Source organism: Bombina bombina, chromosome 1 (assembly GCF_027579735.1).
Source record: "Bombina bombina isolate aBomBom1 chromosome 1, aBomBom1.pri, whole genome shotgun sequence".
NCBI classification, from domain to species: Eukaryota; Metazoa; Chordata; class Amphibia; order Anura; family Bombinatoridae; genus Bombina; species Bombina bombina.
The window spans coordinates 1,060,408,766-1,060,430,372 of record NC_069499.1 but is presented as its reverse complement, the minus strand read 5'-3'; the positions used below and the strand labels follow the sequence as shown (position 1 = coordinate 1,060,430,372).

Here is a 21,607-nt window from a genome sequence, read left to right as displayed (position 1 = left end):
ACCGATCGGTTGAAGTCTGTAACATTAACCCGATAGGAAAAAACACCACCAACAATAAAAATTAGCTCCCTAGCCCCTGTACTCATAGCTGTCCTCCATTACCCTCTATTAACCAGAGAGATAGATGTCCCTACACAAGGATCTCTGCCTTATGTAACATGAAAACGGTTAAAGTGCCCACTTGCCTCTGAGAGATTATTGTTCCCAGAATACAAACAAAGTCAGCACTTACCTTTGTATTCTGCCTGACAGCAGGGCAGCTCAGCAGGTTTAGGAGGTCCTCTCCCTCCCATAGCCCTGTGGAAATCAAAAAGCCTGAGTTAACTTTGCTTAGGCTGTTAGGTGAAGGGCAGCATCAATGTATAGGAGGCGCAGTGAGAATTATGTCCCACCAGTTCCTATTGCTCTAAAGCCACCCAAAGCTCTACTGAAGAGACTGATATGGATTACGGCTACACCCTAGAACAAAGCAGCACTCTCTGGCACTACTTTAAAAATAATAAACACTTGATTGAATAATCTTTTCTAACACCTCACTTTACCTCTTCCTATCACTAACGTAGGCAAATAGAATGACTGAGGTGGGAGGGAAGGGAGGAGCTATTTAACAGTTCTGCTGTGGTGCTCTTTGCCTCCTCCTGCTGACCAGGAGGTGAATATCCCACAAGTAAGGATGATGATCCATGGACTCATCGTGTCTTTAAAAAGAAATACACTTTTTGGGAAGTTTTTCACATTTTTATGAACTTTTCTAATTCCTAATTTTTTAAACTTACAAATAAATCAAATATGACCAATAGAATGGCAATAAAGTGTTTGAACTTAAATTTTTTTAATTATACTGTAAAACGACACAAAATGATAATACATTGTTTATAGCACGTCATAAAATTATATTATTGGTTAAGAGTAGAGTTCTTGTGACAAGATCACTTTTCTGTTGTTCCCTTGAGGTTTTGGGGACAATCTTATAATATACCGACTCATTTATGTAACTAAAGTCAATGATGTGAGAGTAAAAAGCCTATCACTTCACATCACAATTTTATGATGCCTTTGAAATTATGTTTAATTCACGCAGCGATTTATGTAATTGCTTTTATATATATATATATATATATATATATATATATTTATATAAATATATACACATATACACATATATTCCTTTAAGTATTTTTATAGACTTTGTGTCCACAATAATTTCTAGTTTCAAAACAATAGAGTTGTACAGATATCTAAAATTGCACTTCAGTACTGTATTTTCCCCTAGGTATTGAACACTATGATTTACTGTTCAATGAAGTGTTTTTTTCCCCCTAACAAGAATGCTTACAGACATACTGTTAGTTTTGTTGGAAAAAAAGTCTTTAACAGGTCTAGAGCAGTGAACTGAATTGGAAGCCTGATTTGATGAGCTGACTACTTGATAAATTTGATCATTTTAATAAAATGGTCTCTCAGATATAATTAAGGCTCTGGGGATTATTTCATATATACATCTTTTAATAGCCAAGGGTTCTTCCAGCACTCATTATGTAGTCTGTCTCATGTGCACATATGGGTGAAGAAGTGTTAAAGGCTGTTTTTTACCTGCTTGGCTCTCGTGTAAGGTTTCACCCCTGTCTATACAGAGAGTGGAACTCCCATCTTCACACAGACTGCCATTTAGACATTCATCAGTTGTTGCTTTTTGAGCTCTGTCCTCCTCTGCATCTTCATGTGTTCTGTAGATCCATTGGAACAATCCCTAAACCAAAAGCAAGATACTGGATCAGGTGGGAAAATGTATGCAGGTTCAAAAGACGTTTATGAGCAATTATGGAGCTGAATATGTGTATAAGAAATATCTATGACTATAGCTTGTCCATTGCCCCTTTTTCTCCAGCTTCCATGAAGAAAAGGCTAAATGTTACTCCAAATATACAGTGGTATCTAAAGATGAAACACTGAACAATAATCACAGTTTACATTTTGTTTTATTTTTTTCTCTCTAAAAAAACATATTGTAAATTATTTCTATGCTTGTAGTTTGTCTTATATTTTTTTTAGTACATATAGACTTGAAATGCTCAAGAATCAAATAACAAAAACTTAAAGTTGCAGTAAACCTAGACAATAATGTTATATAATTCTGCACATAGTGCAAAATTATATAACATTATCTTAGCGCAAACTTTATGCAACATAATATTGCAGCTGAAATTTGATTAAAAAAGAGGGGTTTTCAGACCCGCCCTCTGTGCTCTACTGAGCGGGTCAGGTTTTCCCCCGAGCGCATCTGGGCAGCTGTCTAGTCACAGCACGGCCCGAACGCGCCATTACACTCAATGTAGCTCGTTCCTGCTCGTATTGTTTTCCTAATATCCTTTGATGAAAAGGATATTTAGGGAGGGTCAGGAGCTGCTGATTGGTGTCTACACATATATGCCTTATGTTATTGGCTCACCCACTGCATTTAGCTACCTCCCAGTAGTGCATCACTAAAGTAAATTGAAAAGCTGTTTAAAATTGTATTCTCTATCTGAATCACACAATGTTAATTTTGGGTTTCATGTCCCTTTAGTTACCACTACTTGATTAGAAAGAGAACAAGAGCATTGAATATATTAAAAGTAACTTTAGGCCATTAAAGGGACATTAAACTGCTGGGTACAACTACACAAGCATGGTTATTACACACCATGGTATTAACTTTCTTCCTGTACCTGCAGCTCCCTTTAAATTTGCTCTCTTATTTTAACTTACAGAAGCCAGTTGCTAAAGCTATGCATTTTATACTGAGTGCCGCCATCTTGTATTGTTGTATCCTGTGACAGAAGCAGAGCACTTTCTCAGATCTGTGATCTTACTGACTTTTTGATAGCTGTACCTTGCATTTCAGTTTCGCTCACATAACAGAGAGTCAAAGTGTTAAATTTGTGCAGTTTTTTTGCAGTTTGAAAGCTAAATAAATATAAGCTACGAGATGGAGGGGCCCAGTGTGAAGATGCAGAGCTTCACTAACTGATAATTGTAAGGGATTAAAAAAAGAGAACAACTTTGAAGACAGCTACAGGAGTTAAAACAATAGTGTGGTGAGTAGTAGCCATTCTATTGTAGTTGTACTCCGCAGTTTAATGTCCCTTTAACATCACTATCTAATTGTTACTGTTTAAAAATAAAAACTGTAGCTCTGAAGGAGAACCTCAAAACATACTAAAAGAAAAACCCTCCTACAAGCACAAGATGAGTATTATGTTTATGCAGAATCATTTTGAATACACTAAAGTGTTACTAACGATCACAGTACTAATAATAAGCTGGGCTTTCTCTTATATTTGTTATAAGTCTTGTGTTTTACTCACCAATGGGTTTGCCGGATTGTTGCGATAAGCTGCAAAGTGCTCCAAAACCTCCAAGTGGCTATCAAGAATGACATTGTTTCCATTCACCTTCAAAATACATTGCCCGGGATGAAGACCAACAGCGGCAGCCTGAGAACCTACAACATCAATAAAATGAAATAATTGCATTGACTCCAATATCATTTTACACTTTGTTTTTTCTAAACACTGATTGTCATTAAAAAGGTGCGATTCAGATTTTACAACTACAAAACAAGTTACGAGTTTTTTCAGGCAACTGTGATTTAAAAATAAAAATCCATCACTGGATACACATCACATGCACTCATAATATAAAAAGTAATGAAACATATCAAACAGTTTAACAATGTCAGTGAAACTGTAAAGATGTTTCTGCAAACATTATATATATCTGGCTCCAATCATGCCTCCTTTTACATAAATAAATTATAGCTAAATATAGAATATAACACCGCGCTTGTGGACATGAATAACACTGGGAAAAAAAGGAAAATAGTTCAGTCATAAGGCTGGATCACTGATAAAGGAGATGTGAATCGTGCCAAGAAATCAAAATATTTTTCCACAAATAAGAAGAATAAATTGTGCATCACTATTGGTTGGTGTCTTTATACAATGTTTGTTCTGCTTCATCCACAAATAAAAAATAATGTAAAAGAAAAGAACAAAAAGCAGACATCTTTTGCAAAAAGTCTGTATTCATATTATTTTTAATAGCTTCAATTTTCTTCATTGGAATATTTTAATTCTCTCTCTTTAGAAGAATTTCATTTTTTTTCTCTTTAGTTTGACTTTAGTTTTTACAAGATCAGTATCTCTAAATTCCTTCCTTTACTTCATGATTAATAACAGACTTGTCACTTTAAATGAACAGTCACAGCAGCAAATAAGAACCAAGTTATAGTCAATAAAGCATTAGCTTTTCTTACACTTGGCTTCCATGACCTTTCTTACAATGTAAACAGCTGGGTATTCCTAAAACCATTGCAAAATTTACGGAAAAGCAAAGGTCTACTCAAGAGAATTCATCAACAAATCATAACAGGTAATTAGATGATGACATATAGATAGACTTTTAGTTGTACAAGACAATCCTTGTGCAGTATTAAAGTCCAATATATATATAATTGTATTGCCGAACAATAACAGTATATAATATATCAACACTATTAACAATAAACAGACAGAATAGCTTAAGAGGCAACTACATTTAAAGAGAATACATCCACAGAATGATTTACAATGATCCAGATATATTAACACTGAAGGAATATTAGTTTATTTTATTTATTGGCTAAGTGTCACCATAGTTATTAAGAACATTAAGAATTAGATATGTGTGTGTGTGTATATATATATATATATATATATATATATTCATATACACACACAGCACTGATACACTGTGAAGAAGCCACACCGGAACCTCCTAGTGGTGAAACACGTGTTGCGTGTTTTACATGACTCTGCGTGGGCCACCCAAGTAAAACAGAAGTCTGCTGTAACATCTAATGACTATAGAGGAAGCCAATACAGTCCTAACTGTAAGGGGACCATAGAGTTTAAGTTTGGACAAGCTACAAGCGGGGAAACGATCATCAGCAGTTTGCCGAAAAACAGTCAAGTTTAAGGTGGTGAGACTTAGAAGGCGAGAGTATAACTCTCAGTAGGAGTACCTCGAGGCTACAACAATTGAAATGCATTAATCTTGCCATACGTATTGCCTGTTTCACTTCCCTACACTGTGGGACTGTAATTCTGCTACATTTGACTGCTATGCATGACTTTCATTAACCCGCATGAACTGCTTAAGACAACAGCTACCCTTACATGCTATATATATGCGTGCCGATTGGATGCACTGCTATTACCTGCTTACTATCGCTGGACTGTATAATTTTTGACGGCTATGTCACATATGCATGTTTCCGAGTAAAGTGTCAACATCCCAAGCTTTGCTAGACAGACCTAACCTCATGTCTGTACATCTTTTGATTTAATTGTTAAATGCATTATGTTGCTACTGAGTTAATGACTAGCACTGTACTTTTGGGTGTTATTGCATATATTTATGGCTAAATATTGACAGTGTTACTGTCATTATACTAATCTTTAGCCTCATAGACGTCTAATTTGTGTGAGTCCTTTATTACCATGGCCATGAGTGTTTTTTTAATATTTAAGGTGTATTAATACTTTGTACATGTTTTAGATATAGGTACGATAATAAAATTTGTATCTTCTTTAGAAATTTGTGTATTCTGGTTCTTTAATCTTGGTGGATTCATATACCCCCCCCTCCCCCCCCACACACACACACACATTAAGATTCCCTGTAGATTTAATCATTTTTACATGGAGAGTGCTGGCTAGGGAATCTGTTTATCTCCCTTATTTCTAATTTTTACCTTTTTTCTATATATTTATTTCTTTTGAGATATATATATATATATATATATATATATATACACACATACACACACACATATATATATACATATATAAATGTATGTTCCTGAGTTGCAGTTATTTTAATTTTGCTTCATTATGTTTCATCATTTAAAATGTGGCAATATGGATTACTGAGCCTGGAAAGTGTCACCACTCATACAGAGTTTAGTGAATGTAGTAAGAACATCCTGGATAAATATTTGCTTACATTGAAACTGAACCCAATTTTTTTCTTTCGTGATTCAGATAGAGCATGCACTTTTAAGCAACTTTCTAATTTACTCCTATTATCAATTTTTCTTCATTATCTTGCTATCTTTATTTGAAAAAGAAGGCATCTAAGCTAAGGAGTCAGTCAATTTTTGGTTCAGACCACTGGACAGCACTTGTTTATTGGTGGGTGAATTTATCCACCAATCAGCAAGAACAACCCAGGTTGTTTACAAAAAATGGGCCGGCATCTAAACTTACATTCTTGCTTTTCAAATAAAGATACCAAGAGAATTAAGAAAATTTGATAATAGGAGTAAATAGAAAGTTGCTTAAAATTGCATGCTCTATCTGAATCACGAAAGAATAAAATTGGGTTTCAACGTCCCTTTAATTTTCATGAAGAATTTACCACAAAGAACAAGTTCTAAGAGAAAACAAGATGTAGACTTTTCACTTTCTTCACCCTGGAAGTAATGAAATATTCTGATACTAGTGCAGTACTTATGACTGCTTGGAATAGGTAGAAGCTTTAAAAGATCACCCACCTCCCCCACCCCACACACACACACATTTCCCTCAAGTTCATGTGCAGCCCAGATAGGGAACTACTGGGAAAAATGGATTATTCCTATTAATAATTGCGTAAAAACATTCCAGGCAAAAGGTCCAACAAGAAGAGGTCTATCAGGGTGGGACTTAAAAAGATCCTACTTCATAGTGTCATATTCAACTACTACTGGAATCTGTACCAAAACGACCTACAGGGAGGAATGTATGATATAACTAGAATGAACCTACAGTAATGTATGATAGCCTAGATTTCAGGAAGTGACGTTTGCAAGACTGACATAAAAACAAACGCATTGTCCTATTATTCAAAATGATGACCATAAAAATTCCATAAGCTCTAGTGGCATGAACTGTCACTGACCAACAGATGCTTTAGATACCTGAGGTCCCATCCTGGAACCAGATTAAACAAGCAAATGTTATTAAGTCTTCCTAGAATTCTTAGCAGCTCTGAAATGACCCATATGAGCTGAAAAAGACCCAAACATATACTTATTCTCATTTTTTCTTCTTCATTCTCTTGGTATCTTTTGTTGAAAAGCAAGAACGTATTCTTAGGAGTGGGCCCATTTCTCGAGCACTATATGGCAGCAGTTTTACAAGAATATTATCCATTTGGAAGAGCACTAGGTGGATGCACTATTTCCTACTATGTAGTGCTCTAGTCCAGATGCCTACCTAGGTATCGCTTCAACACAGAACAACATGGGAACAAAGCAAATTTGATAATAGAAGTAAATTGGAAACTTTTTTTAAAAATGATATGCTCTGTCTGAATCACAAAATAATTGTTTTGAGTTTTATATCCCTTCAATATAAAATATATGAATGGAGAAAAAAATGTCAAAGTTCACTGTTTCTGCCCTGGAATATTTGGAAAATTAAATTTAAAAAAATATATATTTAGTAGTGTAACCAAAGATTTATAAAATATAAATGCAGCGCAAGCCAAAGTAAATATACCTGGCTAAATACATATAAATAAATTAATCCCTACAGGGACAATAAAATGGTCTACCACCATTTCCTTACACCAGAATATATCCATATGAAAAAATAAAACAGATGTTGGAATCCTGAACAAACCTGCAGCCCAAGCAACTAAACATCTGTAGGTGCTTAATAAATGCTGTATATTTAAGGGTCATTCATCTTGTTTTTAACTTGTTACAGACATTACACTGAACACTTGCAAACGTATTCTTTATAAATAGCTTCAGAATGTAAATAATCAGAAAGAACCATAAATTTAATATAGCTACATATCAAATATCAACCTTAAAGGGGCAGTTTGCCCTGAATAAATATACAATATATCACCTACACTTTTGCTGTATTATAATTATTTTTATTATTATTAGTATTATTATTATTATTATTATTATTAAAAAAACACATATTATGCTTACCAGATAATTTCCTTTCCTTCTGTATGAGGAGAGTCCACGGCTTCATTCCTTACTTGTGAGAATACAGAACCTGGCCACCAGGAGGAGGCAAAGACACCCCAGCCAAAGGCTTAAATACCTCCCCCACTCCCCCAGTCATTCTGCCGAGGGAACAAGGAACAGTAGGAGAAATATCAGGGTATAAAGGGTGCCAGAAGAATAAACAAAAAATTTTGGTCCGCCCAACGGAGAACATGGGCGGGGGCCGTGGAGTCTCCTCATACAGAAGGAAAAGAAATTATCTGGCAGGCCTAATTTATGTTTTCCTTCTTAATATGAGGAGAGTCCACGGCTTCATTCCATACTTGTGGGAAACATATACCCAAGCTCTAGAGGACACTGAATGAAAATGGAAGGGTAAAAAAAGAGGAGGACCCTATTCTGAGGGCACCACAGCCTGCAAAACCTTTCTCCCAAAAGCAGCTTCAGCCGAAGCAAAAATGTCAAATTTGTAAAATTTTGAAAAGGTATGTAAGGAGGACCAGGTAGCCGCCCTACAAATCTTCTCCATAGAGGCCTCATTCTTAAAGGCCCAAGAAGAAGCCACAGCTCTAGATGAATGAGACTTAATCCTTTGAGGAGGCGTATGTCCCGCTATCTCATATGCTAAGCGAATAAAACTCCTCAACCAAAAAGATAAAAAAGTGGAAGAGGCCTTCTGCCCTCTACGCTTCCCAGAATAGACAACAAGCAAAGAAGTCTGTCTAAATCCCTTCGTAGCTTGAAGATAGAACTTCAAAGCCAGAATCACATCCAAATTATGAAGTAACCGTTCTTTCGAAGGAGGAGGATTAGGACACAAGGAAGGAACCACAATCAGCATGAAAAACTAGGTAAGGATGCTCACATTGCAAGGCAGCCAACTCAGATACTCTGCATGCCGAAGCAATACCTAGTAGAAAAAGAACCTTCCAAGACAGTAATTTAATGTCAACCACATGCATAGGCTCAAATGGAGCCCTCTGCAAAACTTTAAGAACTAGATTTAAACTCCAAGAAGGAGCAGAATATCTAAACACAGGGATGATTCTAGCCAGAGCCTGAACAAAAGACTGAACATCAGGAAGCTCAGCGAGTCTCTTGTGCAACAAAACAGATAGAGCCGATATCTGTCCCTTTAGGGAACTAGCAGGAAGGCCATTTTCCAGACCATCCTGGAAGAATCCTGGAAACCGTGATCTTATGCCAAGGGAATCCACGCTCTTCACACCAGAATAAGTAGGTCCTCCACACCTTATGATAGATGTGACCGGCTTTCGAGCTTGATTGAGAGTATCAATCACTCTCTCAGAAAAACCTCTCTTGAATAGGACTAAGTGTTTAATCTCCACGCAGTCAGCTTCAAAGAATCTAGATTTTGATGAACAAAAGGACCCTGTTCCAGCAGATCCCTGCGACAAGGTAACCTCCATGGAGGAGATGAAGACATCCCCACCAGGTCTGTGAACCACATCCTTTGCGGCAACGATGGAGCAATTAGTATTGCCGAAGCTTGCTCCTGTTTGATGTGGGCCACTACCCGAGGAAGAAGTGGTAACGGTGGAAAAATGTAAACTAGATTAAACCTCCAAGGCACTGCTAATGCATCTATTAGCTCGGCATGAGGATCCCTGGACCGCGACCCATATCTGGGTAGCTTGGAATTGAGCTGGGATGCCATGAGATCCATCTCCGGTGTCCCCATCTGTTGCAAATCTCAGCAAACACCTTGGGATGGAGAGACCATTCCCCCGGATGAAAGGATTGTCTGCTGAGGAAATCCGCTTCCCAGTTGTCCACACCCGGAATGTGGATCGCTGACAGCAAGCAGTTGTGGGCCTCCACCCATTCCAGAATACGAGATACTTCCCTCATTGCTAGGGAGCTCCTCGTTGCCCCCTGATGGTTGATGTAAGCCACCAAGGTTATGTTGTCTGATTGGAATCTGATAAATTGGGACGAACCCAGAAGAGGCCAAGCCTTCAGAGCATTGAAGATTGCTCGAAGTCCAAAATGTTGATTGGGAGGAGAGATTCTTCTTGAGTCCACAGGCCCTGTGCCTTCCTGGCACCCCCAAACAGCTCCCCATCCTGATAGACTTGCGTCCGTAGTCCCAATCTCCCAGGATGGTCTCAAGAATGATGTCCCTTGGGACAGGTGATCTGGACAGAGCCAGCAAGAGAACGATTCTCGCTACCGTTTGTCCAGAGAAATCTGTTGCGACAGATCTGAGTGGTTGCCGTTCCACTGATTCAGCATGAACAGCTGAAGAGGTCTGAGATGTAATCTGGCAAATAGAATCATGTCTATGCTGGACACCATGAGCCCAATTACCTCCATACACCGGGCCACAGAGGGCTTTAAGGTGGTCTGTAGGGCAAGACAACTGGAAGTTATTTTATAACGTCTCTGGTATGTAAGAAATATCCTGATGGATATTGAGTCTAGTATCGTACCCAGGAATTCCACCCTGGTACTGGGAAAAAGAGAACTCTTTTCTAAGTTTATCTTCCATCCATGAGATCGAAGAAGAAGCAGAAGAGCTTTTGAATGGTCCTCTGCCAGCCGACAGGATGGTGCCTGAACCAGGATGTCGTCTAAGTATGGTGCTACTGCTATACCTCTGATTCTCGCAACTGCGAGCAGGGCCCCCAGAACCTTCGTAAAGTCTCTTGGGGCAGTAGCTAGACCAAATGGAAGTGCTACAAAATGGAAATGCTGGTCCAGGAAAGCAAATCTTAGGAACTTGAAGTGCTCCTTGTGGATTGGAACTTGAAGGTAAGCATCCTTCAAATCTATCGTAGTCATGAACTGTCCTTCTTGAACTAAGGACAGAATGGACCTTATCGTCTCCATCTTGAATGATGGGACCGAAAGGAACTTGTTTAAGCACTTTAGGTCCAGAATCGGGCGAAAAGTTCCCTCCTTCTTTGGGACCACAAAAAGGTTTAAGTAGTACCCTAGACCTCTATCCTTGCTAGTGGTACTGGTACAATGACTCCCAGGGAGGAGAGATCCCTCACGCACCCTAGAAAAGCCTCTCGTTTTTCTGGTCTTAAAGACAGTTTTGACAAGAGGAATCTGCCCCTGGGTGGATGAGATTTGAAACCTATCCTGTATCCTTGGGTGATGACCTCCAGGACCCAAGGGTCTTGCACATCCCCCAGCCAAGCCTCCAAAAAGAGAGATAGTCTGCCCCCAACACGATCCAGAGATGGATCGGGGGCCACCCGTTCATGCCAACTTTGCTTTGGGGGGCTTCTTGTTCTGCTTGGATTTATTCCAAGACTGAGTCGGTTTCCAAGTTCCCTTGGACTGTTCAGGCTTCACGGAGGGCTGCTGGCATTGGGATTTATCCGAACGAAAGGAATGAAAATTAGGACCTTGTCCTTTAGGTTTGTTCTTCTTATCCTGCGGTAAAAAGGCACCTTTGCCTCCAGTGACCGTGGATATGATTGAGTCCAGGCCTGGACCAAAAAGAATCTTCCCCTTAAATGGAAGGGAAAGAAGTCTAGATTTAGAAGTCATGTCCACAGACCAAGACTTCAGCCAGAGTGCCCTACGGGCTAGCACAGAAAAACCTGACGCCTTGGAATTCAGGCAAATAATCTGCATATTTGCATCACAAATAAAAGAATTAGCTACCCTCAAGGCCTTAATTCTTTCCTGGATCATTTTAATGGGACCTTCTACCTCGATCAATTTAGATAGTCGCACCAATAGGTAGCGGCTCCAGCCACTGCAGCAACTGCCGCTGCCGGTTGAAACAAGTATCCCATGTGCTGAAACTTTCTCAACAGAGTTTCTAGCTTCTTATCCATGGGCTCTTTAAACAATTAACTATCCTCAAGCGGGATAGTAGTGTGTTTAGCAAACGTGGAAATAGTGCCATCCACCTTAGGGATGGAACCCCACAACTCCAATTGAGTGTCCAGAACCGGGAATCATTTCTTAAAAAGTCTGTGGTACAACCCTGTCCTCGTAGACCTTATCTAGTTTAAGAATACAAGGTTCCTCAGGTAATTTAGGTTCTGGAACCTCTAAAGTACCCAAAACTTCCTTTAACAGAAAGCGTAAGTGTTCAATCCTAAATCTAAAGTCTGGTTCCTCTGCAGCTGGAGGCTTAGAGGCAGCAGATTCCGACCCAGAAAGAGCATCCTCTGAAGTATCAGAGGCATCTTCATCATCGGATAATCTTGTATCAGATAAATTCAACAAGTTACTAGATGACCCCTGGGAAGGATAGCAATATTTGACCTTTTGCTTGCGCTTAGCAGGGAGAGGTAAAGCACTGAAGGCCACAGACACTGCCGTTTGTAGCTGATCAGTAAAGTCTTGCGGTAAGAGGGCCCCTCCAGAAGGAGGATTTGCAGTGCAATGGGAAGCTGCATGTGTAATAGGAGATGCAGGGAATGCATCTCACGGGATGGAGATTCCTCAAAGGTGGACGGCTCAGTGGAACTAAACATCTTTGTTTTCTTAGATATCATTACTTTATCAAGGCATGTGGATATACCGTAACCTCCTCACAATATAGACAGGTATTAGACTTAGGAAAAGAGGGAGTACCCTCTAACGTATCAGAGTCCTCCATAACTTGCGCTTGTAAGATGGACTATAGAAAAAGATAAATGTCACCTTTATACCAATGGCTGGGGCACTCACCACCTCCTATGACCCAGGCCCCACAGAGAAACCACTTTGTCTACTGTAAACTGCACGGCCAGAAAAGAGGAAATCAGTGTGACCATACCCGGTCACGTGGTGCACCATGCAGGACCGCCCCTGCTACAGGAAAAAGCACGCCAAACCTAACAGGCTGCACAGCTATCCAAAACGAAAGTAAAACCTGAATTTTCCAACATCTGCCTGAGCCTCATCTCACACATGTCGCAGCATAAAACATAATAAAGTGAATTATGCCTTAAATCCCCCCTGTTCAATAATCCCTTTCCCGGAGATATTAACCCTTGATTCCATACAGATAAAAGGAGTCACACTGTGACCCTGTCTTCTTGTGTTATCATATGTGTATAAAAAATTAAATGATCTTACCGGAATCTCTGCCATGGAACAGACACACGGCTTCTCAAGTTTGACAATCTTGTAGCATCGCTTCTGACATGGACTTGAGTGATAGAAGCAGGCAGTGAAACTCTTCAACACTGATTGCTTAGGAGCTGTTAATACGAGTCTGGATGGGTTTGCAAAAAGACTCTCCCTGCATCTCCAGACCCTAACATGCTCCCACTGAGAGGCTGACAAGACTACTTAAAACTCCAGTCCCATTCCGAAGGGTACCACCCTCCCTAAGGAAATACTCCGTATCCTCTGAAACTTCTCTGCCAACCTCCTGTGACGAAAGGCAAAGAATGACTGGGGGATGAGGGGAGTGGGGGAGGTATTTAATCCTTTGGCTGGGGTGTCTTTGCCTCCTCCTGGTGGCCAGGTTCTGTATTCCCACAAGTAAGGAATGAAGCCATAGACTCTCCTCATATTAAGAAGGAAACAAATGCCTATTTCTATAAAAGTGGAGGATGTATATGCACCAACGGCTTTAATTATAATAACATATGACAAACATAATACGGGAGCTTCATAGCTCATATTTCTATTTAGGGTAGAGTATCCATTTAAGAAGCCTGCTGAAGATATTATTAATGCTTGTAAACATCAAAACAATAAAATATTGACAGACCTCTGTCATTATTTACATTTTCCCATAATTGAAAATAATTACATGCTGCGAATGAGAATCAAAGGGCAGGTTTGAGGCTCTTTAAGAGGGAAAGATGTATGTTAGGACCATTATTGTCACCAGCACTCATATTACGGGTAGCAAAGAAAGAAAAAAGGCTAATTGTGTACTGGACAACAATTGGATATGTATAATAATTTTCAAGAATTCCATAAAAATACTCCAGTGGTTGCAACTAAAAAAATTAAAGGGACACTGAACCCAAATTTTTTCTTTTGTGATTCAGATAGAGCATGCAATTTTAAGCAACTTTCTAATTTACTCCTATTATCAAATTGTCTTCATTCTCTTGGGATCTTTATTTGAAAAGCAAGAATGTAAGATTAGATGCCGGCCCATTCTTTTTCAAATAAAGATAGCAAGAGAATGAAGAAAAATTGATAATAGGAGTAAATTAGAAAGTTAAAATTGCATGCTCTATATGAATCACGAAATAAAAAAATTGGGTTCAGTGTCCCTTTAAGTTATTAATATTGTGCTCATCCTTAACTGCTTCACTGTATTAAGGACCATGTCTAGTTGTCCTTTTCAGTTACTGCACAATCAAGCTAATGATTTCTCATTAAGACCCTATACCCATCTTACCTCTTCCGACAGCATGAATATATGGTGGAGATGATCCCCTGACCTGAAAGCACAGAGCTTGGGAGCAGTCTGGAATCTTTATAATCCTGAATGGAATAGATAAACAAGTTCTTCTGTTTTATACAGCTCTGATAGACAGGTAGATATGTGAAGCCTCTGCTACTGTGATTATGTATGTTATTCATGTAATGGAAGACAATTTTAAATGTGTATTTGCTATGTTCTCAAACTAACATTTGAATAAGAAAATGATCAATCATCTCAAACTAGTCAAACACATAAAAAACAAGTAAATATGTGTATGTATGTGTGTGTATATATATATATATATATATATATATATGTAATGCTAATTACCAGAAACATAATTCATAAATTAAAGATTATGCTAGGACTGATTTTAAATGATAATTAATTTCCAATTAGATTCTAGTATGAAAGCAGTTATGTCATAACAGTGCATTCATTTATATTTTTATTATTATCTTTATTAACCCAAACCTTAAGAATACCAGTCATTCCAGGGAAATATTGGCTGAGTGTGAACTCTATATGGAAATTCTGATTGATTGGAATGGGGGCCAGTCTTAGGAGTCCATTTTAATACCTCTAACTCTTATACAGATAAGAGACATTTGTAATCAGCCTGTACAATATAATGGGGTAATATGTCTAATTCTGAAGCTTTGAAATCATACTTAGGGCAAGATTTATTAATCTGTAAGCGGATAGGATTCACATGTTGTGAACCTCTCTGCACTCAATCGCAGATTGTGGGGCGCATTTGTTCTCCATATTTAGCATTGCACGGGCAGACTCTTGTGCAAGCCCGCCCGCCCCCCCCTACCCTCAGGGAACCAATTGTGTGAGAGTGGGGCTTGCCAATCACCCCAATCAAATTAATCCAGGTTGATTTTCATCTGCCAACTTCAAAATGGCGAGAGTTTTTGGAGCAGATTCACAAATATCAGTTGCAGGCTCAAAGGAGCGAGCCTGCAATCGACCGGGGCATTCGCCTCTTGATAAATCTTGCCATTAGTAATAACTAAGAACTAAATCATTTACATTTAAACTGTGGTATAAAAGACTAATCATAAAAATAACTTTAAATTCAAGATTCAGTCCTACAACACTGACAATTCTAACAGTTACTACAAAGTAGAGCAGTCACCCAATTAATTGGGTGTGTTAATAAGAGAAAAACAAAGTGTGAGAAACTTATTATATTACTATTGATATACAGTAAGTAATAGTTTTAATCAAAATATCTCCTGTATCTTCTCTCATAAAAACACCAGATATTGTCTTACTCTTTTGACTTTGTAGCAACAAGAATCCGTATTGGGCGCCTTGAACAAAACGACTGGTTTAACATGGTCTCTACTTCTGAAAATGGACGAAGAAAAACCAAGTCTTCATTGATGCTGTAGATCTTCCTACCAACTTGCAGTCCAACCATCTAAAGAAGAGACAAAGCTAAAGATAATCAGAAACATAAACAATGATAATCCCTTTCTTAAAATGAGCAGCTGATTACTCGCTTGAAAAAAAAAAAATCAACTTAGAATTCTTTGGTTGAACTTTTAGATTGGTTGTGTTATAAAACATTACTTTCTGTTAAAGAAGAAAAATGAAGAGAAGAAAAAAAAGTCAATTTAAACATGCTAGAACTTAAAAATTAGTTATTTTTAATGAAGACAGACAAAAGAGTGTAACTACAGAAAAATTCTACATACCCTTATCTTTAAAATGTGGTTATTTTTTTGTCACATACAAAAATAAATGACTCTCACTGCAAAAGCATTATACAGTATATTCAAAACAGACTGGTCCTACCAACACATACTGGATGTAAATCCGGGTACATTAATTAATACATATGTAGGAGGTTACTTTCTAGAGGTTCAGTGCTGAGTTTTGCTAAGTTCTGTTTAGCTGATTTGGCAGACAGAAAGGAGGAAAACCTACAATTCAATACAAGTTTTAGATATGAATAATAGCTTTAAAGGTCCATTATGGTGTTAAAATGAAATGCTATAATTTGTTACAGCATGTCATTTTAACACTTGTGAGCCTGCAATGCTATGTGATTAACCAATGAAATGGGGTTAAACACATAGTTAAAGTACCCCTAAGAAGCCACAGAGAATTGCTGGTTCATAGCGGACACAGACCCTGCCCCAATCAGCAGCGGGTAGTCACATGACCCAGCACTGTAGGGTCGCTAGTGCTAATATGACATGCTGTAATGAATAAGAGCATATCCTTTTTCCACTAAAAAATATTTAAAATGACTTACAAATGTTGGTCATATACATTTACCATCTTAACCACATCACTGCAATAAATCTATTTTGAGACCTGTATAAATAAATGCATTAGAATATTAACCAAGAAAATAAACAGCAACTAATAGTCTTAATTATGAAGATATAAAAAGCATCTTTATGCAACACGTTTATGTAACCATGAAAGACTTAAATAAATATGAAGATTTCTACTATAGCAATTATCACTCTGGGAACACAAAACAGCTCACAATTATGACTTGGTTTGAGAACATTTTGTTTTTAATGCATTACTTGATATGAATCATGAGATATTCTGAGAATGTTGATTTTATTTCAAGCTCTCCCTCAATCATTCCAGAATTATTACTGAAATAAGCGTGGCAGGCTTTCTGGGCTTAGAGGGAATCTATTGGCTGTAATGAATCCTGCTAATTGGGCTGTGTGTTTAGATTGGGGCTGGGTGTTGACAAACATACAAACATATTTGGTATTAGCTGCTGCACAAGCTTGACTGAGAAATACAAGGGCAGGACTGTCTTTAACACAGGGCAAAAGGGGCAGCTGCCCTGGGCCCAGTCTTTGTTGAGGGGCCCTATAGTCCTAAAAAAAAAAAAAATTTTTTTTTTTTTTTAAGTTCATGCCAGATTGCTGATGTCATGTAACATGGGGGACACACACAGTCAGTCCTAATATTGTCACAGTCAAACGTTCTCTGCTTATATTTATTTGTGAGAAAAGGTGCCAGACCGTGCCAATGTCATGTGACATTCCAAGCTAGTGCCATGTGCTGTTTTAGATGTGCACTGTGCAGCACTGGATGCTAAGCCCTAACTAGGCATCCAGTCAATCCCACTGCATCAGAAAAGGTCCTGCTGGGGTTACCACTGTTACCAGGTAACTGCTCTGGTGGTGGGGATTGTTTCTGGGTAGGGCTGACTATAGGCGCATGCAGCCGAAAGCTGGAGTGTCAGGCACGTGAGGATTTGAGCATCTGTGCAGCTGCACACACTGCTCTCTTCAGTCTTGAGGCTGTGTGACTCGTCTGTATCCATGCAGCCTTGGGCAGACAACATGCAGTCTGCTGGTCCCCTTATCCCTGCTCTTTCTGCTGTGGCTCTAAGGTCAACTAACTGAAGTTTGTTAGGAAAACAGTGCTTTGTAGAAAGGTGTCAGTGGGAAGAATAAGTGAGTGTACACATGCCCCTCCCCCATGCAGCATTGTCTAGTGCAGGATGAGAGGGAACTTGTTCCTAGCAAAGTAGTGACATGTGCTGCTGTGGCTGATGTATAGTGTCATGCTGATACTTCACACATTAAGGTAAGGTTTATTTTTATAGTTTTTATTTCTCTCTGTTTCAGATTTTACAGCTTCCCATAGTAGTTCTACTGTTCCAGTCAGTAAACTTATATCTGTCTGCACCTCTATGCTTCCGCCTCAGTCTTTACCTTGCTTTGCTCCTGTTGGCTGCTCTAAATCTCTTTAACCAGCTAACCTCACACCAGAATCACATTCAAAAGCATATTAAATTAATCCAAAGTGGAGGAATTTATATATTTATTTACTTATTAGTACTGCTTAGGTCCAGTTTCACATATTGCAATTTTTTTTTAATGATTAGCCCAGCAGTGGATGATCCACTGCTGGGCTAATAATTTAAAAAAATAAATAAAAATAAATTGATTTAGTTGTTTTTTGGGATGTTGGGGTGGAGAGCGAAATTGCATGGGAGGGGGGGGGGCCCAAGAAAATGTTTGCCCGGGGTCCAGTCAATATTAAAGACGGCCCTGTACAAGGGCAATGCAGAATCAGAAGCTTGCAAGTTTTCAAGATTGGCTCCAATATCAGTGACAATTGTGGAGTTAACTGGCTAAGAAGTCATTTTCTTAAAGAGATATTAAAAACCTCTTGTCCCATGCTCCTCGGGGAAGTCAAAAACCAAATTCTGTAGCCAGTGTTACCAATGTCACTTTAAAAGTTAAATATATTTGTGTTATTAATATATATCTGGAAATACTGTATTCCTAGAACAGCGAAAGCTACCACTTATAGGCAAAAGGACAGGGGAAGACAGCGCTAGTTCATGTGTGCCATAAAATAATATTGTGCGCACTGCAGTGGAGTTATTCATGAGTCAGCATTAATTGGAGAAAATGAAAGTTTGTAAAAGGCACAGATGATAAAGTATATAAGTATATTAATATAACTGTGTTGGTTATGCACAACTAGGGAATGAGTAATAAAGGGATTATCTTTTTAAACATTTAAAGGACACTGAACCCAACATTTTTCTTTAGTGATTCAGATAGAGCATGGAATTATAAGCAACTTTCTAATTTACTCCTAATATCAAATTTTCTTTATTCTCTTGGTATCTTTATTAGAAATGCAAGAATGTAAGTTTAGAAGACGGCCCATTTTATATGAACAACTTGGGCTGTCCTTGCTGATTGGTGGATAAATTCATCCACCAATAATAAAGTGCTGTCCAGAGGTCTGAACCAAAAAAGCTTAGCTGCCTTCTTTTTCAAATAAAGATAGCAAGAACACGAAGAAAATTTGAAAATAGGAGTAAATTAAGAAAGTTGCTTAAAATTGCATGCTCTATCTGAATCACAAAAGAAAAGATTTGGGTTTCAGTGTCCCTTTAAACATTTTTGAGTGGACTGTCCCTTTAAATTAGACGAGCGACACTGTCCCCTTTAAAGGGACATTAAAGTCTATTTTTTGCTTCTCATAAAAAGTAATTACCCTCTGCTGTTCTCCTAAAAACTACCTACTGCTGCCGTTACCTCGAATCTAGCTAATGCATAAAATTGGTTCTTAGCCAGCTGGCAATACTCTGGAAAACATTCTCCAGTATTAGCTCTGGATTGGCCACATGCAAGCTTGCAGACAATCCATAAAATAAATACAGCAGTAATGCATAGCAGTGAGCTTTAAAGGCTGTGACGCAGCAAAGTGCTCAGAGATGAAAAGGCAGGACACACTGAGCGCGCACATCCGCATCTACACACTGCGCACCGCTCCGCTTGCAGTGTGTCACAGCCTTTATGAGGATAGTAGAAAACATTAAACACATTAGTGCCCTTGGCCTTTACAGGGAACTGTAAACATATCACATGCTCCAAATAAATAATTCAAATCATTTTACATTCACATCATTATTGTATCTATGTAATTGTTCTTGCGTTATTAGCCTTCTTCATCCATTATTTAAAAACACAACAAGCATCTTACCTCTGCATAAGACCCTTTACGGACAGATTTAACAACTATTGTCTTATTCTTTTCTTCAAGGTCAAATCCATAATCTTCTTCTTGAGGCAAGATCTAAAAATAATATGCAATATATAAATAAAATGTACTGGTAATGAACGTATTTTGCTTTCTATTAAATCTCATACTTTGTTCCATCTAAAAGAAAAGGCCCAGATTAAAAAAAAAAAAAAGTTTCTTTGCTAAATATGCCATTTATTTCTTCTATTAAAGGGACAGTATACTGTAAAATAGTTTTTCCCTTAATGTGTTTACAATTGCTTTTTTTACCAACTGCAGAGTAAAAAATGTATGAAAATTAGCTTTTTAAGGTTTATTTCTGTATATTAAAGCTCTGATTTTGTGTTTTGAAGCCACAGCCTAATAAAATAGGTTGAGCTTGTAGGTATAATCAGATCTCATTACTGCATCACATTGTGCAAATATACCTGCTTCTTTATTTAATACACTCCAGCAGGTAAAGTGGATCATTGGGAACAAAATAAAGGGGAGAAAAATTTTGAGTAAACTGTCCCTTTAAGTTGGTAGAGGCGTGTACCTTTCCACTAATATGACTACAGGAGTTGCCCCTATCAGCCAGTGAGAATTAAATACAGCAATATCAATTGTGCACAAATATGCATTTTATGCCAGTTTATATTAAATCAACTCTTACTTACTGGGACATGAAACCCAAATGTTTTCTTTTATGATTCAGACAGATCATACAATTTTAAAAAGGTTTCCAATTTTCTTCTATTACAAAATTTGCTTTGTTTTTATGTAATTCTTTGTTGCAGAGATATCTAGATAGGTGTCCCTTTAACCGTCTTTATGCAAAAATAAAGCAAAACAAGCTAAATTGCAGCTCAAATATAAATGCATTTAGTACAATGTCACTTGTATTAAGAAAAAAAGAACAGAATTTAGAGCACAATGTGTCACATGCACTTATAGTATACAGAATGTTGTGATAGCTTATTTGAGTTCAAATGGAAATAAATAAACGCATTACGTACTCAAGCAAGCTGCTGATAAGTTTATTGTATTCAAAGGAATACACTTTCAAATGGGCTAGGTTCTCTTTATTCCCATCCCCACTGGAGGCTGATTTCTACTGCTGCATCTTGTTTACATGTTTTTTTCTTTAGCTAATACTGCAACAATAAAATTCTCAGTATTGGTGATGCTAAATTAGCTATTTCAAATGATAACAAAGGTGAAAAAATAAATACAATCCGACAGGTAAAATGGATCTTTGTGAACACGCTAAAGAGGCAGGAATTTGACAGTGCAATGCTTCTTTAACTTACCCACCTATTTTAATTATATTATAGCCTAAAGTTGGCCAAAGTCTATATAAATGATAGCCTGATATAAATTGTAAGTTTTATAAATAAAACATTTTATAAATATATATGGATAAATCATATTTTACACTGAGTATTGGGGTTTTAGATGTGTTAAAGTTATATGCTAACAGTAACACATAATATATTAGGCAGAGAGAAAGGTTTAAAAGCCTTGGTGCAGGGCTCGACAAACCCAGGAGCCTGGAAGCCATTGGCTCTTAGAATGTTAAAACTGGCTACTAACAATTTTGGGTAATTCTCCATTTAACTATACACAAATACCACTGTCTGGCTCCTATATATTGTTACATGCTCCTAACTTTTAAACCAGATTTG

The 21,607-nt window shown here is 37.9% G+C and overlaps 1 protein-coding gene across 1 annotated transcript in view; it reads right to left on the bottom strand.

Annotated features, from left to right (window-relative positions):
* PREX1 (phosphatidylinositol-3,4,5-trisphosphate dependent Rac exchange factor 1) overlaps nt 1–21,607 on the bottom strand; it is a 631,853-nt gene that overhangs the window by 165,001 nt on the left and 445,245 nt on the right. Inside the window, exons 17-21 of the mRNA XM_053690087.1 lie at nt 19,902–19,994; nt 15,683–15,831; nt 14,373–14,458; nt 3,348–3,484; nt 1,594–1,750 (exon numbers count right to left, since the gene is read on the bottom strand). Coding sequence (XP_053546062.1) covers nt 1,594–1,750; nt 3,348–3,484; nt 14,373–14,458; nt 15,683–15,831; nt 19,902–19,994 — 622 coding nt within the window. The remainder of the gene's footprint in view (nt 1–1,593; nt 1,751–3,347; nt 3,485–14,372; nt 14,459–15,682; nt 15,832–19,901; nt 19,995–21,607) is intronic.